The 24,459-nt window shown below is 60.0% G+C and overlaps 2 protein-coding genes across 7 annotated transcripts; one reads left to right on the forward strand and one right to left on the reverse strand.

Annotated features, from left to right (window-relative positions):
* The first annotated feature begins 2,998 nt into the window (after positions 1 to 2,998).
* Positions 2,999 to 7,851, forward strand: PHOX2A (paired like homeobox 2A). 2 transcript variants are annotated; one of them, XM_001499157.6, is made up of 3 exons: positions 2,999 to 3,373; positions 5,570 to 5,757; positions 6,703 to 7,851. In XM_001499157.6, exons 1-3 carry the CDS (start codon positions 3,157 to 3,159, stop codon positions 7,150 to 7,152), a joined length of 855 nt encoding a protein of 284 aa, XP_001499207.1. In that variant the 5' UTR covers positions 2,999 to 3,156; the 3' UTR covers positions 7,153 to 7,851. The 2 variants fall into 2 exon arrangements, with proteins under 2 accessions (XP_001499207.1, XP_070130573.1); XM_070274472.1 differs by having other exon boundaries at positions 5,570 to 5,773; positions 6,653 to 7,847.
* Positions 7,823 to 23,643, reverse strand: INPPL1 (inositol polyphosphate phosphatase like 1). Of its 5 annotated transcripts, none has more exons than XM_070274469.1 (29): positions 23,475 to 23,643; positions 21,668 to 22,081; positions 18,791 to 18,854; positions 18,548 to 18,698; positions 18,209 to 18,329; positions 17,813 to 17,953; positions 17,469 to 17,562; positions 17,292 to 17,381; positions 17,085 to 17,183; positions 16,819 to 16,969; positions 16,628 to 16,734; positions 16,216 to 16,318; positions 15,929 to 16,125; positions 15,515 to 15,632; positions 14,805 to 14,901; positions 14,387 to 14,525; positions 14,171 to 14,270; positions 13,986 to 14,074; positions 13,628 to 13,709; positions 13,408 to 13,497; positions 12,777 to 12,890; positions 12,542 to 12,630; positions 11,750 to 11,837; positions 11,504 to 11,659; positions 11,180 to 11,258; positions 10,944 to 11,084; positions 9,135 to 9,807; positions 8,738 to 8,871; positions 7,823 to 8,634 (listed from the first exon to the last, which is right to left on the reverse strand). In XM_070274469.1, the coding sequence occupies exons 2-29, from the start codon at positions 21,862 to 21,864 to the stop codon at positions 8,544 to 8,546; spliced, it is 3,795 nt and encodes a 1,264-aa protein (XP_070130570.1). In that variant the 5' UTR covers positions 21,865 to 22,081; positions 23,475 to 23,643; the 3' UTR covers positions 7,823 to 8,543. The 5 variants fall into 5 exon arrangements, with proteins under 5 accessions (XP_070130570.1, XP_070130569.1, XP_014597313.2 ...); XM_070274468.1 differs by lacking the exon at positions 23,475 to 23,643 and adding an exon at positions 22,987 to 23,104; XM_014741827.3 differs by lacking the exon at positions 23,475 to 23,643 and having other exon boundaries at positions 17,292 to 17,384; positions 21,668 to 22,077.
* Positions 23,644 to 24,459: the final 816 nt, after the last annotated feature.

The raw sequence follows: 24,459 nt of genomic DNA on the forward strand, positions 1-24,459 counted from the left end.
AAGCTCAAACTCCCCAGTCCTGAGTCACGGGAAGGCCAGCTCCTGCCCCGCCAACCCTGTAACGTGCACGTTACAATAAAACTTTAATCATCACTACCACTGATTGTCCGTAAAGGTGTCAAACATTCACAGATTGTATTGGTCAGAAGCCTTGGTTGCAATGGTCCGAAGCCCAGCTTGAAGTCGTTTAGGCAGAAAGAGGGATTTATTGGCTCAAGAACAAACCATAGAAATGACTGGGACGGATCCTGGTCTCTGAGACAACTGGAACAGGGCCTCTTGGCCTCCCTCACATCTCTGCCTGTTCCTGCACGCAAACTTCAGTTGCTCTGTTGCTTCATCTTGGTCACTGGGGAAGGGATCTGGCCACCTGCAAATTCCTCAGATGGGGAAGGACTTTCTTCTAGGCAGAAGGTTGGCCCAGAGGGAGGAAGGCTCCTGTCGCTGTGGAGTGAGGGGAGGAAGAGAGGAGAATGGTCCCGTTTCAGAGAGTGGAGGGTGGGAGTGGGGGTGAGGACTCCTCCTTGGGAAACAAGAGCAGGATTGCCCAACACAAAGATTTCAGGTTAGCCTTCACTAATTCATTCAACAAACAGATATGGGAAGACCTATCATGTGCAGAGTGATGTGCTAGACACGGTGGTAGGGCTGGGAAGAAGGTGACCAATGAGAGGACGGAGTTCTGCCCTGAGACCTTCCACTTCATTGCAAATGCTTCAGCAAGGTGATATGAGTAACCAAATGAGAGGAGTTACTACAGGACACCCACCCTAGTCTAGGGGTATCAGGGAAGGCTTCCAGGAAGCAGCGATGTCCAAGTTGAGACCTGATGCATAAACAGGAGTCAACCAGGTCTGTTGGTGGTGGTAGTGGGGGGGTGGGGGGGTTGGAATGAACATTTCAGCCAGACAGAACAGCTCTGAACTAAAAGATCCATGTGTCAGGGCTGCAAAGAAAGCCAAGGTGGGGAGGAGGCAGGCTGGAGCACTGGCACGGAGGACAATGTGGCCAGAGTGAGGGCTTGGATTTGACCTGAGGGCAATGGGGAGCCATGGGAGGACTAAGGAGAGTGGCGGTACTGTCCCATTTCCCAATTCTGAGATCCTACGGGCTCCTTGCTGAGGATATGTCAGCGGGAAGAGGCACACTTCACACACCAGTGGGGAGAACTTTTTGAAGAAGTTCTGCTGTCAGTTTTAGAAGTTTAGACCTAAAAAGTAATTTGTGAAAACATCTCAAAGAAACCCCCCGGCATGGAGTAGTTACAGAAATTGGGGATAGGTGGTCCTTGTGTGAAGCAAACAATGGGTGACCAGGGAAGTGGGTGACCTGAGGGTGGGCATGCTCCCCACTGTGCTGGTAAATTGGGGGCAGGTATTCTGGGAGCCCATCTCTCAGCCCCCCAGGACTTCAGGTGGTAATAGGGGCGGGCCCCTCCCCTGGCTTCCTGCTGGGTCTCCGCTCCCCCATCTGCAGGACCTGCCAAGATCTGGGTGGAGGAGGCTTGGGGCTGGGTGAGGAAGCTCCTGATCCACCTCAGGTGAGCTGAAGGGCAGAAGAGTTCTCTGTTCTGTTCTCCTGGAAAGGATGTGGAGTCCTGTTGTCCCACTGTGTGGAGGCCGGTGGCTGAGTTGCGGAGTGCTGCATCTGTGGCCAGGTCCAGACTGAGTCCAGGTAGTTTTCCTGGAAAAGAAAAGGCCTCTGGAGGAGAGAGGTGAGAAGCTGAGGGAGAGTGAAGGGTCACTCAATTATTCCTCAGTCCTGACATTCATCACACACACTCTCTGTGCCGAGGGTGCTGAGGACCAGAGGGTCACACCCAGTGGCTCTGGGGAGGGGGACTGAGCTGGGGAACCTTGGGGAGGGGAGAGGCAGGCCAGGCCCTGAAGGCACAGGGCAGGGTCGTGTGGCCTTCAGAACAAGTCAGGATAGAGGGACCTTGGCTCCTGTGACCGCCCCCTTGGCAGCCTCGCAGGTGCCTCCACCACACTCCTTTTGGGCACTCGGGCTGTGGACCCTGGATCGCAGCTTTCCAAAGGTTCTTTCTCTCTGCCTCTCAGCCTCTGTTCCTCCGCTGTGTCTATCCCTGGCCTTGTCTTTCTGAGACTTTCCATCCATGTGTGTCTGTCTCACTATCACTGCCCTGTTTCGTCTCATCTCTCTCCTGATCTCCATCACAATCCTTGTTTCTGTCCATGTCTCACCCCCATGTCTGTCTCACTCTCTTGCTCCGTCCCCTGTCTGTCTTTCTCATCCTTGTCTCCTCTGTCTCTGCCTTGTCCCTATCTCCATCCCTGCGTTTCTCTTGCACGTTTCACCGTTGTCTCCATTGCTGTCCCTCTCTCCCTCTTGCCCTCATCTCCATCCATCTCTCTTGTCCATGTCTCATCCTTGTCTCCATCTGTGTACTTGAAACGCTCTTGTCCCTTTCTCCATCACTGTTTCTGTCCCTTCCTCTCCCTGTCTCCGTCTCTGTCTCCTCTCTTTATCCATCCTAGGCTCCGTCTCTTTCTGGTCCTGGTCTCCATCCCCCCTCCTGGGTCGCCTCCGTGGTCCCCGCAGGCATGGGACCTCGCTGGGGGCGGGGCCGAGGGGCTGGATCAGAATAACTCAGTTATCAGGGAGAATTGAATTAACTTCTTCCCACGAGCGCCGCCGGGCCTGTCTCCCCTCCCTTCTTTGAGGCCGCAGGTGGGGAGGCCCGGGAAAGGGGTCGGGACCTTCCGGCCTGGCACGTTGCGTAGAGACGGAAGGTCTGCTCGAACTGGGACCAGGTGGGAACTCTAGGGATGGGGCGCTCAGCCCCCGCCTGCACCTTCGCAGCCCTAAGAGGGCAGCGGGGACCCTTTGGAGTGGGGGTCGGGGGTGGGTGGGGGCGGGGCCTGGCAGCCCAGGCCCCGCCCCGCTGAGCTCGCCCCGCCCCGCCCCCTCCGCGGGGTCCTGCGCGTTAAAAGGCGCGCGGGCCGGGCTGGGCTGCACTTGCGTTGCACCCGGGCGGAGGGCGGCCGCGACGGGGCGGGCAGACTAGCGGGCGCTCAGAGCTGGCCTCGGGTCCTCGGCGCCTGGCGCTCGAACCTCCATCCCGACCCTGACCCGGCCCAGGACCCTGACCTCCACCCGGCCCGGCCAGGCCCCTGCTCCCGCCCCCCCGGGCCGATGGACTACTCCTACCTCAATTCGTACGACTCGTGCGTGGCGGCCATGGAGGCGTCCGCCTACGGCGACTTCGGCGCCTGCAGCCAGCCCGGCGGCTTCCAATACAGCCCCCTGCGGCCCGCCTTCCCCGCGGCCGGGCCACCCTGCCCCGCGCTCGGCTCCTCCAACTGCGCGCTTGGCGCTCTCCGCGACCACCAGCCTGCGCCCTACTCAGCAGGTGAGCCCAGCCCCGGCCCAACCCTCCCTCCAAATTCTGCGGAACCCTCAGCCCCTGCCCTACTCGGCAAGTGAGTGACACTGTCCCCCACAGCCGCCACCATCCCTGCCCATCCCCCAGACCCTCCAACGCCTCGCGGGACCCCCCAGTGCCCCTTGTAAGACGGGGTTCCCCTAGGCAGAGTTGAGCCCCACCCGCTCATCCTTCCCATTCCTCTTTCTCGCTGCCATATCCCTATCCCGTGCTCTTCGGGTCAAGGAAAGAGATCCCCAGTCCAGCCTCAGGCCCCTCACCAGGCCCTCCCCTCCCCACCTGCAAAGACTGACCACCAAATCTCCCCATCCCCTGTGTCCTTGGGAGACGCTCCCGGCTCAGTCCAATCAGACCCCCGTCCTTATCATCCCCATCCCACTTCATGCCCCACTCGAACAAGGACCCCTGTGACAGCTGAGCTGCCCAGATGGGAACCTTACTAGAGCACCAGCACCATCAGGCCCCTCCTGCCAGGTTGTGGACCCATCCACCGGTGCCCAAACCCTCTTTCACCACTGAAACCCATTCCGTAGCTGGAAAAAAAGGGTGCCCAGGTTATTAAGCCGCTTTCATTTCCCCGTTCCCCCCGGATACTCTCCCAGCTAGAGTTCTGCAGAACCCAGAAGCAGTTCCTATGACCCTCCCCAGCCCCTTGATCCAAGTCCCCATCTGAACCCTCAACCTCATGGAGCCTCTCAGTCATCCCCATCCCTCCAATTAGAGTCCAGGCTGCCCCACCCAATCTCCTTATCTCCTTCCTTCCTGGGAACACAGGGGAACCCAAGTAGAAGATTGGCACCTGAGGGGTGGGGAGGGGTGGTAAGATAGGGACCTAAATTTGGAGAAATGAGAACCAGGGAGATGGAGGCGGAAATTGGACCAGAGATGGAGAGATCAGGTACTCTGGACTAGATGTGCATGAGGCTTGGGGAGATGGAGACAGGAAATGGGGAGATGGGCCCCAGAGAGATGGAATTCTGAGATGGGGACAGGTACAGAGAGATGTGAGCAGAGACGGGAAGACTGGGGGTCTTCCAAGAAGAAATGGGGACCCAGGGTTAGGGAGATGGAGAGAAGAACCAGCTGATGGGGACAGGAATTAAGGACGATGGGGACCAAGGAAGATTAGAAACAGAGATGAGGAAGTTAGGAAGGGGTGTTGGAAGCAAGGCTTAGGGGAGATAGAGAAGTAGGGAGATAGGACAAAGATGAAGGATATTGAGGACCCCTGGAGAATATGGAGACCTAAACAGGGGTTGGAGACAGAGATGGGGAGTTAGCGTCAGAAACATTTTCTATAGGGCAGTGGGACTGGGATGGGGTAGATGGGAGACAGGGATGGGGAGGGGGAGGGGGAGGGGTGGGGCTGGCTTTGGGGGAGCTGGAACACAGAGAAAGGTGCCTGGGAGGGGGAAGAAGGGCAAAGAGAAGATGGAGGAAACTGGGTGGAGAGAAATAAAAACCCTTCCCAATGGCACAAAGAGAATGGTCCAGAAGGGAAAAGTTGAAGAGAGATGCAGATGGAGAGAGATGAGGAAGAAGAGAGGAGCACACCTGGAGGAGAATGGGATGTGAGATGGGGCTGAGGAATCGAGGCCTGGGGAGGACAGAGATGGTGGGGTAGAGAGGGCCAAATCCATACACAGCAGAGATCCTCGTAGGGCTGAAGGTAGACTCAGGCAGGGGAGTCTCAGTCGCCCAGCCGAGGTCCAGGACTGGTTACTGGGGAGACTCCCAAGGCCCATGAGACCTGACAGACAGCCGAGGCTCCAGTGGACAGAGCAGGACATGAAGTCAAGCCGGCAGACTGACTGAAGAGACAAACCGAGGGGACTGTGGAGGCGCAGCGTGGTCTGGCGGGAGGTGGAGGGAACACAGCGGAGGCCTGAGGACAGGTCAGCATCTTGACCGAGGATCAGATTCTGGTTCCCTCGCTGCTGTTCTTGGGCCCCAGGTCTCCCTGCGCCCCGTCCGCCTTCACCTCTGCCGGCTCTGTGGAGCCATAATGAAGACGGTCCATCTGAGGATGAGAGGACCAAGTCGAGGGGCCAGGCCAGGGGCAGGGGACAGTGAGTGATCCCCTCAGGGGCAGGACACAGCGGGCTGAGCTCGGCGCCTCACGCCCCCACCCTCGTTGCTCCTCCCTCCCGCACACACCCCTAGTGCCCTACAAGTTCTTCCCGGAGCCGTCGGGCCTGCACGAGAAGCGCAAGCAGCGGCGCATCCGCACCACGTTCACGAGCGCGCAGCTCAAGGAGCTAGAGCGCGTCTTCGCCGAGACCCACTACCCCGACATATACACGCGCGAGGAGCTGGCGCTCAAGATCGACCTCACGGAGGCTCGCGTGCAGGTGCGTGTTTGCGCGTGTGTGTACGGGAGTGTGTGCGCGCGGGGAGGGGGAGGGAGAGTAGTGCCGGACACCTGGAGGGCCGCGGGACAGAGGGGCCTCAGGGCGGCGGGCAGGCAGGCACAACCTGGAGGCAGAGAGCTAGGACCAGGGGCCAGGGCGCACTCGGGTCTACGGGCAGGAAAGGACGAGGAGCCTGGAGAGGCGGCGGCGCCAGAACTTGGCAGACCTGAGGCCCTCGGGAGAACTGAGCTGTTCAGCCCCACGATTTCCCCTCAGTCTCCCAGGTAGGGCTGGGGCATGCAGAGTGATGCTTGGGAAGCTAGGAGGGAGAATAAGTGGGTAGACGGGGAACCCCAGGCCTCAGGACTGAGCCAGGCCGAGGAGTCGGAGAAAGCCAGTCAGCGCCTCCAGGTCCCCTCCCCAGTGCTGCAGCCCTGAAACCCCTGAGCCTGGAAAGTCCGGGCCGAGGCAGGCGCAGAGCCGAGGAGAGCCGGGCCAGGGCGGACCCTGTTGTCTATCTTGCAAATCCCCAGTACAGACGTTCAGCTGCCTGCCTTTACCGGAGACCTTGGACGAAAGGTTTCCCTCGTGCTCTAACCCACTCTCCACCGCCGGAGGACACTCCAGGAGGAACTCCCGGGGTTGCTTGTACGCGGGAATCGGGTGGCAGGGCTTTGGGTGATGAGAGCAAAGGCGGAGTCCCTTCCAGGAGACCGGGAGCACTGGGGGGCAGCGAGGACCGCGGGTGAGCAGATCCCGGAGGAAGGGGCAAGTGGAGGAGAGGAGGAGAGAGTAGCGGAGAGACGAGAAGGGCACCGAGCCGAGTGCTGGAGGGCCGAGCGGCCAACGCTCGGAAGGCTGGAAGTAATCCTGATCCGGCCCCTTCCGGACGGAGGTCTCCCTCGCGCCCTGCTGCCCCGGGCTGACCGGCCCTTGTGCCCGCAGGTCTGGTTCCAGAACCGCCGGGCCAAGTTCCGCAAACAGGAGCGCGCGGCCAGCGCGAAGGGTGCGGCGGGCGCGGCGGGCGCCAAAAAGGGCGAGGCGCGCTGCTCGTCGGAGGACGACGACTCCAAGGAGTCCACGTGCAGCCCCACGCCCGACAGCACCGCGTCGCTGCCGCCGCCGCCCGCGCCCAGCCTGGCCAGCCCGCGCCTAAGCCCCAGCCCGCTGCCCGCCGCCCTGGGCTCCGGGCCCGGGCCCGGGCCGGGGCCACAGCCGCTCAAGGGCCCGTTGTGGGCCGGCGTGGCGGGCGGAGGGGGCGGCGGGCCCGGCGCGGGCGCGGCCGAGCTGCTTAAAGCCTGGCAGCCGGCGGAACCCGGGCCTGGGCCCTTCTCGGGGGTTCTGTCCTCCTTCCACCGGAAGCCCGGCCCCGCCCTTAAGACCAATCTCTTCTAGCCGCCGGACTCTGGAGGCTCCAGGCGTGTCCCCAGAGACGACCCCCGCCTCTCGAGGACCTGACAGTCCCTCCCCAGCCGGGCCGCCTGCCTAGAAGTCCCCGTCCCTCCCCACTTCCCGCAGCGTCTGACCCCTAGGTGTGCCCTCCCCAGCTTTGGAGACCAGGTCAGGGCCACAATCGTCCTCACGCACCCCCACCCGGCAGAGTGGGATGCTCTTCATTGGGACCCCCTCCAGGAGAGCCCGAAGCCCCTTCTAGCTTGGCTTTCTTTGGAACCGGGATCAAATAATGCCTGTCCGTAACACAGTGCTCGAACATGAGTCCTCAAGGAGGAACAGCTGGGCCCCCTCCCCTGGCTCTGCAGCTGGCTGGGTCACCCCTCACCTTGGTGACTAGTCGGCTGCCCCACCCCTCAGGCCCATCCGCACTGACCCCACCCTTGCAAAGGCCAGTGGTCGCTGAGATAATCAGCAGCCTGAGGGTACCACGGCCAATTTGTCCCTCACTTATCCCCTCCCATTCCCAGTGGGTCTGGTGCAGAGGGTAGGCCCGTGTGGAGTGGAGGAGCTGCCAGGGAACCGGGTCAGAGGGGTTTCCTCTTTCCTGATTTTTGGTTGTTGTTCTTTTCCTTTGAAAAACTTGTAATTTATTGAGGTGAGTTTTGCTCAATCCAAATAAAACTTAATTTATTGAAGACATCATGCGGGCAATCCTGAGTAACCAGGATGGGGATAGGCTGCCTGCAAGAGCCGGGTCCCCCTTGCAACCAGCGAGGAACCGCGGCTGCCGCGCATTCCCAGCGCCGGGCGGGGTGGACCAGGAGACAGAACTAAGCAAACCGTTTCCGGCAGAGATCCTCCCCCCCAACCCCTAACCGGCCCCGATAATATTAAAGTGCCCGCCCTCCCTAAACCCACAGAGAAGCTTAAATAAACCCAGCCCAGTCCTCGGGCTATTCCTTCATTTCCGGACGGACAACCCCTGAGTGAGCCTCGGGGAAAGGTCCTAGCTCAGCCCCTCCCGCTGTGGTTCAAGCCGGTGGAGGGCAGCAGAAACAGCGGTGAAAGTGGGGGCCCAGACGCACCCAAATGGACCCCACGGGCACCCCTGGCGCTGGGAAGAGGGGTCCAGAAAGGGAGGACAGCACTAGAATAACCAAGGTCCTTGGTAACCACGGCAACTGACCTCCAGAACCCTGGGTCTAAGAGGCGAGGGGCAAGATGTCCTAACTAGGGCATTCCAAATGATTGGGCAGTGGGGAACGCAGATCCCCAATAAATAGTCAGAGAGGTACTGCCCTGCCCCTCATAACTTTTCAACTCCGGGGCTATGGCTGGGTCTTCGCGGGGCGTAGGGGCGCTGAGTTCACAGCTTCGCTGAGCCACGGCCATCACTTGCTGAGCTGCAGCGTGTCCAGAAGGAGGCGCTTGTGAGCCGGGTCCTGCACCCCAGCCTCCTCCAGATCCTCCTCAGTGATGTCGCTGTAGGGGTAAGAGAGGCTGGGAATGGGCGAGGTGGGAGGGGGCCCGTAGTTCTGCCCCCCGGGGCCAGACCCACCCCATCCGCCTCCAGCCCCGCCCCCACCTGAGAAACTCCAGGTCGTCCCAGCCATTGTGCACCAGGCCCTCCTCATAGCGCTCCAAGCCGATGGCCCGCAACCAGGCGCCCATGCCCGCCTCGCCCAGCCCGCCGGCCCGCCCGCCCTGCGGGCATGGAGCCTGAGGGAATAGGGTATGTCACGGGGAGCACTGAGGGTGCCCCCACACACAGAAGCACCTGCCGACAGCCACATTTACCACATGCTCTGCGGGGGGGGGAGACAAGGACTGGGGCTGATTCATGTGTCCCCCAACTCCCCAGTGCCCAACGCAGGGCAGAGGGGACACCACTGAGTGTTGAATGGCGGAGTAAAAGGATATCACAGTCCATGGGCAAGCACACACCTCAAGTACACACAGCCAGCCACCCCTGGTCCACACACCTCCTCTGCCAGATCCTCCTGGATGCTCTCTCGGATCCGGGGTGGTGGGAAACTGAGAGGCCGGCCATAGTCCGAGGGCAGTCCCCGGGGTGGCTGCAGCTCCAGAGGGCCTGGCAGGAGCACTGAGCGGCCAGACCCAGCGGGAGCGTAGTCCACCTCACTCAGTGTCTTGGCCATCTGCAGCACTGAGCAGGAGCGATCATCCCCACTGGCTACCTCCCCCAGGAAAGTGCTGGTGGGCGAGGGGCCTGGGGGGAGTGGGGGTCTCGGATGGGCCTTGGGAGGTGGTGGAGCACGGGCCTCACCCCCACTGCGGCCCCGGACCACTGGCCCTGGCAAAGGATCCAGGCTGGGGGGCAGGAAGATGGCTGAGTCCGGCAGTGGTGGGGGTGGAAAGTCTGGAGGAGGCAGTGTGCCCCCAGACTCCTCATCTGATGAGCTCCCCTCTCCCACACGGGGGGGCCGGTGGCGCCCAAGCTGTGGAGCAGGCACTGTGATGGCCACTTTGTTCTTGGTGGCAGGTGGGACAGGGGCCCTGGCAGATGAGGGTGGCTCCAGGGGCAGCAGCTGGTGTGGGACTCCTTCAAGGACATAGTAGGCAGGGTTATTGAAGCTGTTCTTGGGTGGGGGGGCCGCCACCCCTTCTGGCTCTGGAGCCCCCTCCGGCTTCAACCTGGGTTTGGGAACGGGATAACTAAGTCAGGACCCAGAAACCCAAAGCACAGGCAGTCGGTGCGCTGGAAGGAGAACTGGACTGGGAGTCAGGAGATGTGGGCCCCTGGTCCTGGACTTGCGCAAAGTAAGCACATCACTTTCCCCCTCTGGCCCTCGGTGTCCTCATCTCTCGAATCCGGGGAATGGGGGAGTTGAACGGATAGCCCCTCAACTTCCTTGCCTCACTTGCTAAGATTCTCCGATCTTATGACTCTCTGTAACTGTGAAGCCTGAGTTTAAAGGTGAAAACAAGTGCCAGAGGCAGGGCAATAAGGCCTTTAATGAGAACGACCATCCGCGCGATCTCGAAAGCCTCCAGAGGCATCGAGGCCCAGCTACTGCGGAATCTTCCTCAGGGATTCAGGTTAGGTTTACTCAAGCCTGGGGATAAAACCGAGGTAACTGCTCACAGCTGAAGATGAGTGAAATGCCCCACACAGCACTGAGGAGTCTTCATTCAGTTCCAGCGACAACTGGAGATAATTAGAAAGCGAGCCCCTCTTTCCCAAAGTATGAGGCACAGAACACTAGTTCCCCAGGATATTAATAGTTATTGTGTGGAAGAGAAGTTTCCTGGCCCATTAAGTTTGGGAAACTATATTCAACAGAGTTGAAAAACGGTTTCCTTCCTGTCCACAGGCCCAGAGCTTTTGCTAATATTGAAGTGCACTGGGAATATCTAAGAAAAGAATGTAGCCAGAACTATTTCCCAAACTCCCTTGGCCACAAAGCCATTTCCAGTGGGGCATCTTGTAGGACAGTGTTCCATCGCACCCAGGGGACTCGCGTGCTGAGGCGAGTGCCTTCTCCAGATGGAAGGCTCTGGCTAAGTCTGTTTACATGGAGGGAGCTGCTGCAGAAACTATTTCTATTTTTTAAGGCAGAATTGAGAGGAAAGGCTGACTGTGCTCCCTTTGACTCAGGGAACCACACCTAAGGGAGGCCTGGCTGGCCAGAGTGGCCACGGGCACAGGTTCCCGGCACATCCAGCCCTTCGGGGGCAGAGCACCCAAGCAGCAGAGGATCCCCAGGCTGGCCCTGAAAGCCAAGCACAGCGATGGGTAAAGTGGGGGTATGACAGGTTCCTTCTCTTACCTAGGGGTCAAGGGCTCCTCCCGGGGAGCAGCTCGAGGTGGGGCTGGGGGTCTCCCAGTTGGTGGTGGTTTCTCTGTTTCTTCAAATAATTTGGACAGCGGGCAGGAGGCCTCTGCAGGGGCTGGCTTGCGGCTCCCTGACCTGCCAGGGTGCACACGGGAGGAGAAATGAAGTAGGGGTCAACCAAAAGCCCCCAGGAACCCCTTCACCTGACTCCCAACACGGCTCCAGCTCACCTGGGCTCCTGGCTGCCTCGGGACACAGAGGGGGCTTTGCTCTTTGCTCCCGCCTCATCCTTATCAATGCTGATCCACTCTGGGGGAGGAAGGGAAAGGAGTCTCACAGGGGACCTGGGCTCCTGGATCCCACAGACACCACTGGGCCTGCCAGCCCCTTCCCAGATATTCCTCAGGGCAGGCCCCCTCCCAGCCCTGGCTGCAGAACTTCCAAATATTCCAAGAGATTCTAACTTGCCCTCCCTGCACCCCCGGTCCTCCCCTTTGTGACCTGCCCACGCCACCCCCTCTCATGCCCTACACTCCTCCCAGTGGAGCCCCCACCGTAGAGTCGCTCACGGGTGCCCAGGCGCTCTGTGGGCACCCGCACCTTCATGGAGCCGCGGATGTTGCCTGTCTCCTCGCCGCGGTGGGACAGGAAGGTCAGGAACTGCTGAGCTGTGCTGCCAATCATGGACTTGAGCGCCACCACACACTCCCCTGAAGGGCAGACAGGCGGACCAGCAGATTACCAAACCTTTCTTGGGTGCTGTCTGGCTTCCTGTGTCCCTGGCACCCCTCACTCCTCACCATAGGATTCATAGCCGTCCATGGACTTGACTGTGAGCAGGAGGTGCTGGTCCTGCAGGTACTCAATGTCAGCCAGAATCGGCTTGAGCTGGGGAGCGGAGTGGCCCAGTCAAGAACAAAGCCTCATCCACCCCCTCCTGCCCCTGACACCACACCCCCACCCTGAGGCTTGTCCATGCTCACTCTCACTCAACGTTTTTTTTTTTTTGAGGAAGATTAACCCTGAGCTAACATCTGCCACCAATCCTCCCCTTTTTGCTGAGGAAGATTGGCCCTGGGCTAATATCTGTGCCCATCTTCCTCTATTTTATATGTGGAAGGCCTGCCACAGCATGGCTTGATAAGTGGTGCCAGGTCCATGCCAAGGATCCAAACCTGTGAACCCCTGGCCACTGAAGCAGAACATGTGAACTTAACCACTAAGCCACCAGGCCAGCCCCTCCCACTCAACTCTTAGGGAAAGATCCCAAATCCTTAATGTAGAAGACACAGCCCTGCATGGGCCTTCATAGCACTTAGCATTGTAACTAATTAATTTTATGCATCCTCAGTGGCCAACACAGGACCTGACATTTAGCAAAGGCTCAAGAAGTATTTACTGAATGAATGAATGAATGAACAAACTGTAACTTGGTCCCACACCCCCAAATAAAGCACATGCCCTCACCCTCACTCATGCCCAGCCCCCTCACATACACTCACATACACTCACTCCCAGGCAGGCTCGCAAACGCCTCTGCCACATCTCTCTGCGCCCTCACCCGCGAGCCCAGGCCCTGCCGGCAGCCTTACCGTGGGCAGCTGGCGCGAGGACCACTGCACCTTGAGGAAGTTGATGTTGTCACTGCTCTGGGCATCATTCTCGAAGCTCTTCTTGTACTCTGGGGTTGGGGTGGGGGTGGGGGACACCCAACTGAGTGCCACCTCCCGGTTTCCCTTCCCCCTAACTAGGGGGCTGACTGTTCTGGGCACCTCTGGCCTCCCATCCCCCTTGGCCCACACCCAGTCCTGGGGCCCCGCCTCTGACCCTCCAGGCAGGTGGAGTAGAACTCAATGAAGAACTTCGTGCGGCTGGCCGTCTTCACAATGGCCTCGATGCTCTCAAACTCGATGTAGGCCTGGTCCGAAGTCTTTGAAAGCCCTGGGGGGGCAAAGGGAGGAAGGCAGACAGGAGGGCTGAGAGGGTGACAGGAGGAGCAGGACAGAAAGACTGAGCCCTGGGACAGGAAGTCAGGGGCTGTGGCAGAGCAGGAAGGTAGGCCAGGAGGGGCCTCCCCAGTCCCAAGCTACAATAAGGAGACCCCAAAGCCCAGACCTGGCTTGGGGCAGACAGAATGAGAGACCATCTAAGGAGGGGCTGGGGACCAGAGTGCCCACCAACAATCCACCACACTGCCACTCAGGGGTACACACGTGGCCCAGGCAGACACATACATGTTGACACTTACACGCACACACACACGGACATGCACCTCTCAAGATGACCCAGGCACACAGACACTCTCACACATCACTTATTCGGAAACATTCCTGCACATACGTGTACATACCCAAACACACACACAGTTAGCTATGTTCAAACCCCTGCACATCCCCAGGCCACCACCTGTGCCCACCCAGACGTATGCCAGACCCATAAGCTCATCCAGAATAGTCACCTTTCTTAGAGATGAACTGAGAGGTAACTCCCACCTCAAATGTCCCAAACACGGGAGAGTGGTCGCTGGTGACGATGTCATCAGTGCAACCTGGGGAGGGGGGCAGGAATGGGGGCTCAGGGGCAAGCTCTTTACTCCCTGCTCCCACTTCCCAAAGCTGGGGCAGAGTCAGGGCAGCACCACCCAGGACTGCCCGTCACCCTGTCCAGGAGGCTCTGACCATAGGAATTGCAGATGATGTGGGTCTCAGGGTAGGATTTCCAGAGAATCCGGTCACACCACGAAGGCACGTTGGTCCGGACCTGGGGCGGGGATGGAGCATGGTCAGAGCTAATAGCTGGGGTTGCTCAGATGAGCCCTACCCCAGAGCTGATGAGGCCCTACGCTCCCACCACACTGGGCTCCAGTGCCCACCTCCCTCCCTGGCTCCTCACAGCACCCAGGATCACCCCCAAGGCCTCAGAGTGGCCAGAGAAGCTGGAGCAGTAACTGCAGAGGCCCAGACCCTTGACCCTACACACACTGGATTCAGTGAAGCCCTGGGGGTCTCCCGAGGCCCACCTGTTCTCTTCACTCACCCCAGTTGGCTTCTGCTTATGCCAGGCATACGTGTCCCGGGAACCCCGCTCGTAGCGGTAGGTGGGTGGGAAGGAGATCTCCTCCTCACCTAGGGAAGGCAGAGGACAGGGAGTCAGGGCCCTGAACACCAGGGATACCACAAGGACCCCAGCCCTCCGAGACCTCCCACTGGGCCCACACTCACTGAATCGAAGGAAGACCTTGTGCTTTTCCCGCTCCAAGTTGAGCTGGTCCACCCTGAGCAGGGGCTCAAACTCCTTCCTGCTAATGTAGTTCAGGATCTCCTGGGGTGGGGACACAAAGGTTGGAGACTTTCCCTCTGAGCCAGGGCCAGAGGTGGAAGCCCATCTGGCCCCCAGCCCAGCCTCTGTACCAGCCACCCACCAGGCCCTGTTTGCACCTGGATATCCATGTCCAGACGGTAGTTGAGGTCCCCAAACCAGAAGAGGTGAGTGAAACGCAGAGAGATGTCAAAGGCACTGAGCTGCCGGTCGCCCAGCGAGAGCAGCCGCAGGATGTCCAGGTAGTTCTGGTTCCGCCTATGGTGGGCATAGGGGGAGGTCCCCAGGGTCAGGAGTCAATGACAGGTGTAAAGGTAAGAAGTCTCTGGGGTCAGGGATAGGGCAGGGATCAGGGTCCCTGGGGAGAGAAGAAGGATCTGGGGACAAGATCAAGGTCAAGGACAGACAAAGGGCTCTTGAGTTGGAATAAAGGAGGAGGGGATCCCTGAGCACTGAGATGTAGGAGGGTCATGGACTGGGATATGGGAAAGGGAAGAGGTCTCAGGTGAAGTGGGATGAGGGCAAAGAGACCCTCACCGGGCGGTCTTCTCATTTCCCGAGGTGAGGTGGCAATTCACAAAGCCAAATGAGGTGCCATTGAACATGAAGGAGACGCCCACGGCCCCCTTGTTTCCTGTCAGGGCAAGCAAGAGAGGAAGGCCTGAGTCACCCTCAGAGGGCTCCCAACTCTCCCCTCTGCCCGTCAAAGCAGCAGTGGGAAGATCCCTCTAACCCCCCAGATGCCAGGAAGCAGGCAGGCCTCTGAACACACACCCACATAACACCGCCACCCAACAACACACCCCCATAGTTCCCTGGGGGGCTACGTGGGGCACACGTGGTCCATCTGGATGGCCTCAGTCTGTCTGCAAGTGTGAGCAGAGCCCCTGGAGGTCACAGGGGATCCCAAGAGTGAAGCTGAAAGGATGAGCGGAATCTATCCTGGGGGAGCACTGGCCAAGAGACCAGGAGCCTAGGGCACTATGCCAGGCTCCACCACTTACTAGCTAAGTGACCTCAGACAGATCACTTAACCACTCTGGGCCTGAGTTTTCTCATCTATGAAAGGTAGGTAATTATCCTGGCCCTGCCTTCCTGGTGGGGCTGGAAGAGATTTAGAATATGAACATGCTTTACAAAGTTTAAAGGGTTCTATATATGGAAAAGCTGAGACCACCCAAAAGAGGGAGACCCTAGACTGGAAAGGAAGCAGGTGTGGTAAGAGGGACCCAGCCTGCCCTGCTCACCCAGGGTGTTGGCAATGCCAGTCTTCACACTGGACGTACTGACGTGGCTGATGCGGTTCTCATGCTCAGGCTTGACGAGCACAGCCACCTTGATGTTCCACAATGACTGCATGGCAATCTGAGTAGAGGGTGTGGGGTCACCCCTGCTCCGGGCTGGGGCCACTGTCTGCATTCCCCCCAGCCCATACTGTAGACTGTTCTGGCACTCCCAGGAGAGGAAGGCCCGCTACCCCTTTTTCCTGAGGGACCCTCCCAAAGCATGAAGGATTCAGGTTAGCTCTCCTAAAGGATATGGCCAGGCACCAGATGGAGAGCCAGTCAAGTGGTAGTCTCCAGGGTCGCCCATGAGGTCAAGCAGGGTAGTCTGGGTTGGTGTGTGCAGAGACGGGACTGGACAAGATGACCCCTCCTCACCGGGCGGTAATCCAGATCTGTGAGCTCCTTGAGGCCCCCGCGTAGCAGGTCCAGCCACTCACGGTCGCCCACCGAGTTCTCCTGGGTCCCAAAAACATAGATGTCATGGGGTATGGTCACCGTGACCTCGTCCAGGGTCTTCCCTAGACCCTTTGACGTGAACCAAGATGTCACATTTTTCGGAGGCGGCACACTTCCTGGAGGTGGAGGGGATGGGGCATGGTCAGGGCCTTGCCCTGGGGCCATTCCTCTCTCCCACCCCAGCCCCTGCCCACCCCAGGCCTGACCCATGTTCCAGGTGCCTATGAAGACAGAGATCATGTCGGGCTCGTCCTGCTTGGAGTGCTTGTTCTTCATGAGCTGCAACAGCTGGCAGAAGGCCTCCCGCTTCTAAGGGGACAGCGGCCAGTCAGGGAAACCCCCCTTCCACAGGGATATCCTGCTAGGTGGCAGGGACCGTGAGGGGAGGGTCATGCCTGTCTGGTTCACCACTATATCCCCACTACCTAAGCATATAACAGGGGCTCAATAAATGTTCATTGACTGAATATCTGAATCTACCCTTAGGCACCCCCACTCTCAATATACATACTCTCTGCCCTGTCAGACCCACTCCTGCCAGGAGGGATGACATGCCTACATCCTGTGTTCCCTCCCTTCTCTGAAGCCCCCAATGGCCTAGGCCAACCCGCTGCTCACCCGGGCACTGACGAAGATGAAGTCCTTGCGCTGTGTCCGGTCCTTCTCCTTCTCAAACACGACACCCAGCTTGTTCTGGACCCGCTGGGACTTAATGAGCTGACGGACTAGAGGATGGATGGATCACACCAGCCCATACCAAGACCCAGGGCTGCCCTGCCTCCCCACCCCCAGGTCAGGCCCTGGCTCACTGCGGTCGTGCGTGAAGGTTGTCCAGTCCTCCTGCGAGTCCCGCTGTCTCCGCAGCAGCACCAGCCGCCCGCCCTCCACATCCACGCTCAGCGTGAATTTCTGTGACTTTCCAATCTTGGTCAGGTCACCCAGGGTCACATCCAGCTTCACCTGCAGGCCAGGAGGTGGGGAGGCTGCTGAAAAGACCTGAGGGCAGGCAGCACCCCGTTCACCTCCATTCACCCTTTGCCCCATGAGGCCCCACCTGGCACCCCCGGCCACGTACCTCAAAGGCCTGCACGGGGATGGTCTTGGCCTTACGGATGGACGGCTGCAGCGGAGCGGGGGGCGTGGTGGAGCTCATGTCCTGCAAGGCCTTCAGGGCCTGCAGGGGCAAGGGCAGGCAAGGTTAGGGGACATGCTGAGGGCTGGAGCTGGGAGGGGCACGGTTGATGTTGGGGTCAGTGGACTGGTGGGTCAGGGGTCAGACCACCTTCTTCTGGATGCCTGACAGGAAGTCCTTCAGCACTGACAGCTTCAGCACCAGGCTCTCTAGTTCCTGCTCCCCAGTCTGTGGTGGGGTCTGCTGGGGGGAAAGAATGAGGCTTGTACATGAGGCCACCAGGCAGGAGGCCTCCCCCACCCCCCAGAGGTCTCCCCAGAATCCCACCTGCTGCTGCAAAAGGCGAGTCACCATGGGTGAGCTCTGCTGGTCAAACACCTTGGACAGGATCTCCAGGCCCGACAGAACCTTGTCCACCTCACTAGGGGAGACATCAGGTCAGAAGAACTCCCCACCCCGACCCAAGTACAGGGAAGGGGGGCTGAGTGTGTAGCTTCAGCCTCCATCATGAGGATACAAGGGTTCAGGTGAGGAAAAGTCAGGAGGCAACAGCTGGTTCCCTGTTCGGGGCCAGAGGTCAGAGGTCAGGACATTTGTGCAACAAGGGAGCAGGTGAGGACAGGTGAGAGGTAAGGGTGCAGTGCATGGTGTTGGATGTCCCAGGTAGGTACCTGTGCAGCCTCCGGCATGAGGTGGCGAGAGTGCGGGTGAGGTGGGGCAGGTTGCTGGCTCCACCCCGCACAGCCTCCAGGTCCAGCCCGTAGCTACCCTTCAGGTACTCGTGCGAGACAGTGCTCAGCCCATTCGGAGCACTTCAGGGAGGGGTTAAGAAGTCAGTACAGGCCCGGCTGATCCTGTCCCAGCACCCCCACCCCATCCCTAGAGGAGATGGTACAGGTGACAGTCAGAGCGCTGTGGATCAGGGTATCTGCTGCTGGAGCTGAGACGGAATGGGGGTCCCTGGGGGTGGCATCAGGGCTTAGAAGGTCTCCCCGCCTTTGGTGAGGGCACAGTTCTCAGAGGAGAAAGGGACTTCCTGCTCAGGGGAGGGGGTTGGGAGGTCTCACCTCTCAGCAGCTGGAGTTGTGGGGGTCTCAGGGGCTGGCGGGGGGCTGCTGGGCCCCATGGGGGCAGAAATGCTGGTGGAACCAGAGCGCGGGGGCAGCGGGGGCTTCTCATCCTCCCCATCTGTGGACAGGGGTCAGTGGTACAGCAGTTTGAGCATCCCACCCTCAGTGAAGCACGGGGGCACGCCATGCCATGGAAGGGGATAAAGGGCCCTGGCATTGTGGTTTGGGGCAGGGGGCTCTAGAGGATGCGGGTTGAGAAGACGGGATGGGAAAAAGCAAGTAGTGTCCAGGGATGAGGGCAGAGAAGGCATGTGCACACTGCACCCCGGGCCGCACCTGAGGCATCGCGGTCATCCGGCAGGTCCGGCTCTCGCTCCCGCTCCACAGGCAGCAGCAGGGCGCACACAAGGCCCTGGTTGGGCTGGGCATACAGGCCAATGAGCTCGCCCAGGGTCTGGAAGCGGCGCACAGGCACACCCTGTGAGGTCTGCGGGCCAGCAGGGGTGGGAGGAGGGTCAGCCAGCTGGTCCCAAGCCACAGGCTGGAATCAAGGTCGGAGGTGAGGGTCCAAGCTCCTACCTGCACAGCCAGGAAGTCGTCTCCATCAGGTAGAATTCGATATGTGTGCACGTGCTTCTGATACCTGACAGCAAGGCAGTGGGTCAGAACCTGTCACCCCCAGGCTGCGATCTAAGCCCCAAGGCACCCCTCCTCCTGCCCCAGCCCCTTCACTTTGGTTTCCCTAAATCCATTTGCCCAGGCTGCACAGGGTTAATGACAGGGCCAGTCTACTTCTTTCCTGCCGGTGTCACCAACCAGAGCAGGAATGAGCAGACCCCTCTCACCCTCCACCCAGTCCTACATAGCCTCCGCATCCGCCACAGGGCCCGGGAAGCAACAGGCCGTTCTTTTGTGGCCTCCACAGCTGTCTAAACAGCCTCGCTGGGCTGTGGTACCAGTTTGGGTCCCTGCCAGAGTGAGAGTCCTCAGAAGCCTGGGTAACCTGTGTGTGTGCGCATAGGCTGCGTCCTAACACACGTGTGTGCCTGCTGTCCGTGTTCACGTTGGTGGCCGGCTCTGCTGGAGTCAGGTGTGTGAGGGGCAGTTTCGCTGGGGAGGGTAGGGGTACCACCCAAGGGCTCTCTCCTCCCTTCCCCAGACACCAGAAAATTGAGATGACCTGAGGGGGCCTCCTATGGGACACCCACGCCTCTTGGAGCCCCAAGCTGAGGAGGGGCAAGAGGGGTGTTGACAGATGGCAGCAACAGCTGAGCAGGTGACAGCTGAGCCAGGCTTGGCTGGCAAAGGCCACACTCAGGGGTGGAGGACGCCCTCTGCAGCCGCACCTCAGGGTAGGCCCAAGGGAGTCACTGGGCCCATGTGTGTGTGTTGGGCAGGAGCGGGGTGTTGGCACCAGAGGACCAAATGCCTATTTGAAGAGACCCTATACCTTGGCCACAGAGCCATCCCCTCCCCTCATGTAGGCCCCCTTTGGGGGTTCTCCTGGCTACCAACTGGGCACAAGTCATATGGGTGTGTGTGTGTGACTGGGTGTGTTTGTGGACTGTGAGTCTGTGTTTATAAGAATAATAACCTCCCATTAACTGATCCCTGTCTCTGTGACAGGCCAGGTACTCAGCATCCTACAGACGTAATCTCATTTAACCCTCACAGTTTGAGGCAGATATTATGCCCATTCTCCAAAAGAGGAAACTGAGGCTCAAAGAAGAAAAGTGATTTGCCTAAGGTCATGGAGCAAGAGGCAGAGCTGGAATTTAAAGCCAGGGCAGAGGCCAGGGCCTGTATCCTGACCTGCTGGTTGGATTGCCTGCGCCTGTTGGGCAGGGGTGTGTCCTAAATGTTTCCTGTGCACATGTGGGTGTGTTTTCAGGTAAGCAAGTAGGTTTCTGATCCCCCACCCCCAGGCCCCTGAGATGCAGGGAGCAGCGACAGTCAGCTGGTAAAGCTGAAGCCCCTACACACAGACAGACCCTCACCCCACCCAGCCCCTCCCTGGCAATGGAGCCAGGATTTTTCCCTCTTAGGACAATAATGTCCTCACCCAGACACAGGCCCAGCTGTCCCCCTCCCACTCAACAGCTGACCCAGCACCTGCCTCCCTCCCCTCCCTCATTAGGGGGTATGCCTCAGAGGGTGCTGGGAGGCAGGACTCTAGGATATTCATCTGCCTAGACTGTCCCCTCTCTAGTCGCCTTTTCTGGGCCTCAGATGTGGGGCATAAGCTGAGACTTAGAGAGCCCCTTCCTTTCCAGGTCCACTGCCTAGGCCGGGGTTTCTCAACCTCAGCACCACTGACATTTTGGACCACATAATTCTTTGTCGTGAGGGACTGTCCTGTGCATTGTAAGATGTTTAGCAGCATCCCTGGCTTCCACCCAGTAGCCAGTAAGCCAGATGCCAGTAGCACCATCCCAGTTGTGACAACCAAAAATGTCTCCAGACGTTGCCAAATGTCCCCTGAGGGGTAAAATCAACCACAATTGAGAAACACTGGCCGAGGCCAATGTACCCCCAAAGATGTGAGGAGAATCGAGGGCAAAGGGACAGGGATGGAGATGTGAGGGTTCACCCCGCTAAAGAGGTACACAGCTAGACCTAAAGAAAGCAGCCCCTGCTACTTCCCACACACTATCTCCCACTCTGGCGGCCTGCAGGAGCCCACCCAGTGCTGGACCTTAGGGCTCTGGGGACAGCTCAGGGAGAAGACTCCAAAACTGAAAGTGCAACTCACCCAACCCCACACACGGCTGATGGGTACAGGCACAGGACTAGGCCCACTCAGAGCTGTCAAGTCTAGCCCCATACTCAGCACCCAAGGCTCAAGGCAAGGGCAGCCGGGATACCCAGGGCTCAGCGCAGAACCAGGGTGCACAGTGCACTCACTGATTCATGAAATAATAACATGGCCCCATACAGCCTCACTCCCTTCTTCTCAACACCACCCTGCCCCCCAGCCCCGGCCATATACAGCCAGGCGGGCCCCAACCTCAGTCCTGAAGGCACAGAAAAGCCCCCTAAGGAAGCTGCTGGGCATCCTCACACACCCCCATCGGGCCCTCTGGCCCCAATGCCCACTTAGAAACCCAATCGCTATATAAACAGAACTGGACACAGCCGTGGAATGTACATCCTCATCCCTCTGGCCCCTTCTCCCTGGAGGGTGGCTGAGGGGGTCTGCCAGAGACTCCCTGCATTTTTCCCCATCACAGATACCCTGGGCGGCAGGACCCCACATACTCTGCCCTCAAAGCCCCAGAAAGTGCCCCGAGGCACACAGCAAGAAGGAAGTACCCCCACCATCCTTCCTCAGCTCCAGCATAAGGCCAAGGCCCCCACTCTGGGGGGCGCTGGCGTCCCACTGTTCCAGGCCCTCCCCATACACTCAAGGAACCCCGGGCCGTGTCCCTGCCCGCCGGGAGCCCCAGCCCCACTCACAAGACGCAGAGCGCGAAGGCTCCCGCCACGCTCTCGCTGTCTCGGACCAGGAAGCTGCCATCGCGGCCTGCCCGGGCCAGCAGCTCCTCTGCGGCAGCGCGGCTCAGGTCGCGGTGGTACCAGGCGGGGGCTGGGCTGCCCAGGGCGCCCCCCGGCCCGGCGACCCCCGGGACCAGTGCCCCGCACGCCGAAGCCATGGCCCGCGCAGGGCTCAGCGCCGCCCGTGCCCACTGCCCCGCGCCATCCGCCCCGGGACGCTCGGGGCTGAGGCTGGGGCCGGGGCCGGGCCCGAGCCCGGGTTGCGGGCCTGAGGATCCACGGGCCGGACGGAGCCGGGGATCGGCGCTCCTCGCTCCGCCGCGCAAGCCGCCTCGTTCGCCGCGCAGCCGCCGCCGCCTGCAGTGCCGGCCTCAACTTGAAGAGAAAGAAAAGTTTGTTCAGAGGCGGCGGGGGAGGGGCAGGAGCAGAGCGCAGAGCAGGCGGCCGGCCCCTTCCCCCTCCGCTCGGCCCACGGCCGGGACCGCCTCTGCCCCAACCCCTTCCCCGTGGGGATGATGTCCTCCGCATTGCCGAAGGGCCCGGGACCTTCCAAACTCCAGGATTAACCGGCCTCCAAAACCCCACAGTGATCCTGCCCCGCCATCACCACCTCGAGGTGATCCAGCCCCCAACCTCCACCCCCGCCCCCTATCGAAGGCCAAATCTCTCCATCCTGCGCCCCGGGACTTCGGGATCCCGTCCCCCTCCCGGGAGAATTTACCCCCTTCAACACTCGCAACGATGAACCCCCCCCCAAACTCCCATAAATGTCTGATTCCACCAGAAATCCTTTCCACTTGGCCCCCCTAAAGCCTGGCAAGGATCGAGTTCCTCAAATCCACGAAGGATCCCATGATGAACCCCCCCCCCCCCCCGCGAATTCCTCTCCTCATCATCCAAGCGACCCGGACCTCCAACTCCCGTGAAATCCAGTTGCCTCTTAGACCTGAACCCCCAAACTCCACTGGGTCCAGCCCCCGACAAATGCCACGGGGGTATCCCCTCCACAGAGATTGGATTCCCCCACAAACCCCCAGACGAGGTCCAGTGCCCTCGAACCCCCACGCACTGTCCCTGGCAGCCCCTCGGAGCCCGGGCAGAGCCCTTCCCCCTCTCGGCCAAGTTCCCTGGCACCATCCCCCATACTCGTAGGCCAGGGCCTTGAGGGGTTCAGCAATCCGAGACCAAGCCTCCCCTTGCCCATCTAGAAGAAAGTTCCCTCAAACCCTCGGGCCCCCGATCTCTCCCCAGAGCCGCGGCCGCTGCGCGCAGACCCCCACCTCCTGGGCTGCTCCGGTGCCCCCTTCCCCCGGGAAGCAGCCCTGAACTCTCAGCGGCCACTTAAGATGGCCATCCTCTGCCGCCGCACCCCCCTCGCCTTCCGCCCCGCCCGCCGCTCCGCCCCCGCGGCTCTCCGTGGAGCCGGGGGTTGCACCCGCGCCTCGCCTCACCCGGCCCCCCGCCTCGATCCCGGACCGGCCGACCGGCCGAGAGACCTCGGACAAGTCACCGCACCTCTCCGAGCCTCGCCTTCCCGCTCCAGAAAATGGGGATAATGTTATGTGCTTAAGCACAATGGGACTGTGCTTGTAAAGCTCTCGGCACAGGGCCTGGCATCCAGTAGGCGCTCCTGAACGGCGGCTATTTTTGTTATTAATTAAGGAGTAACGAAGGTGACAGCTGTGTAAACTGTAAAGCGCGGCGGCGGAACGAACCGGTATTATTAGCACCCGCCCCCGCCCCAGCTACTCCCTCCAGGTCAACAAACTTGAGCCTTTGTGGGCGGGACGCCGAGCCCGGAGCCCCCTGGATCGGGCGCGCGCCGAGGAGCAGGACTGGACCGCCGGGAAGGGGGCGGGGCCCAGAGAGGGGTCCAGCCCGCCCCTTCCCAAAAAAAGACCTAGCCGGTGGCGGCGTCTCCTGGGAGTCCGCTTCCTGCCCCGCCCCTCCGCCCCCCTGGCTCCTTAAAGGCGCAGGCCTCCAGCCCTACTCCCACTGCTGCCAACTGCTGGGCTGCTGTTGGAGGATCTCCTTTAATCTGGGAGGGAACTTTCACTTCGCTGAATTGAACCTGTGTCTGGGTCAGTCCTGGCGAGCTTCTTCCTCTATTTCAAACATGCATTGGCTTAACTCAGCTGAAGCAAAGCCTAGGATGTGGAGAGGGCTCTGTGGGGCCTTCCAGACTAGATAAATATAATGACTAAGAGCCCCTTCCACACACCCAACAGTGTCTCCAGGTCCCTGCAGAAACCGCATAACTCGTCCTCCAGTCTGCACCTGACTTCCCCCATCAGTCTCCTCTTGGTGTGAGGAAAGGTGAGTGTGGCATGAATGGGCACTGCGGTGCCACGAGGAGAGACCTGGACTAGGAGTCTTCACACCTGGGTTCTAGTCCTGGAAAGATGACCCACGCACTTGGTGTTCCTTCCCGAACGTGGAGACAAAGACTCACCCAGGGGAAGTGGAGAAGCAGGAGACCCAGAGGTCAACTCAGGCCCAGCTCCTGGGGGCTGTGCGAAGACGGAACAACCCTCCAGGATAGGCACATCTACCAGTGCCAGGAGGGGACAAAGGTGCCAGAGGAGAGGCTGGGCTCCTGCCCCTGGGAAGCCCATAGAAGTTCCCACCCCTCTTCCAGCTGCATCTCCAACACAGCAGTGCTGGACCAGTTCAAGGCTCTTGAGTACTTCCTTTCCAGGAACCTCCCAGACTGCTCTCCCTAATTGGCTCTCTTCCTCCTCTGAGGGTCCGGA

Source organism: Equus caballus, chromosome 7, assembly GCF_041296265.1.
Source record: "Equus caballus isolate H_3958 breed thoroughbred chromosome 7, TB-T2T, whole genome shotgun sequence".
NCBI lineage: Eukaryota > Metazoa > Chordata > Mammalia > Perissodactyla > Equidae > Equus > Equus caballus.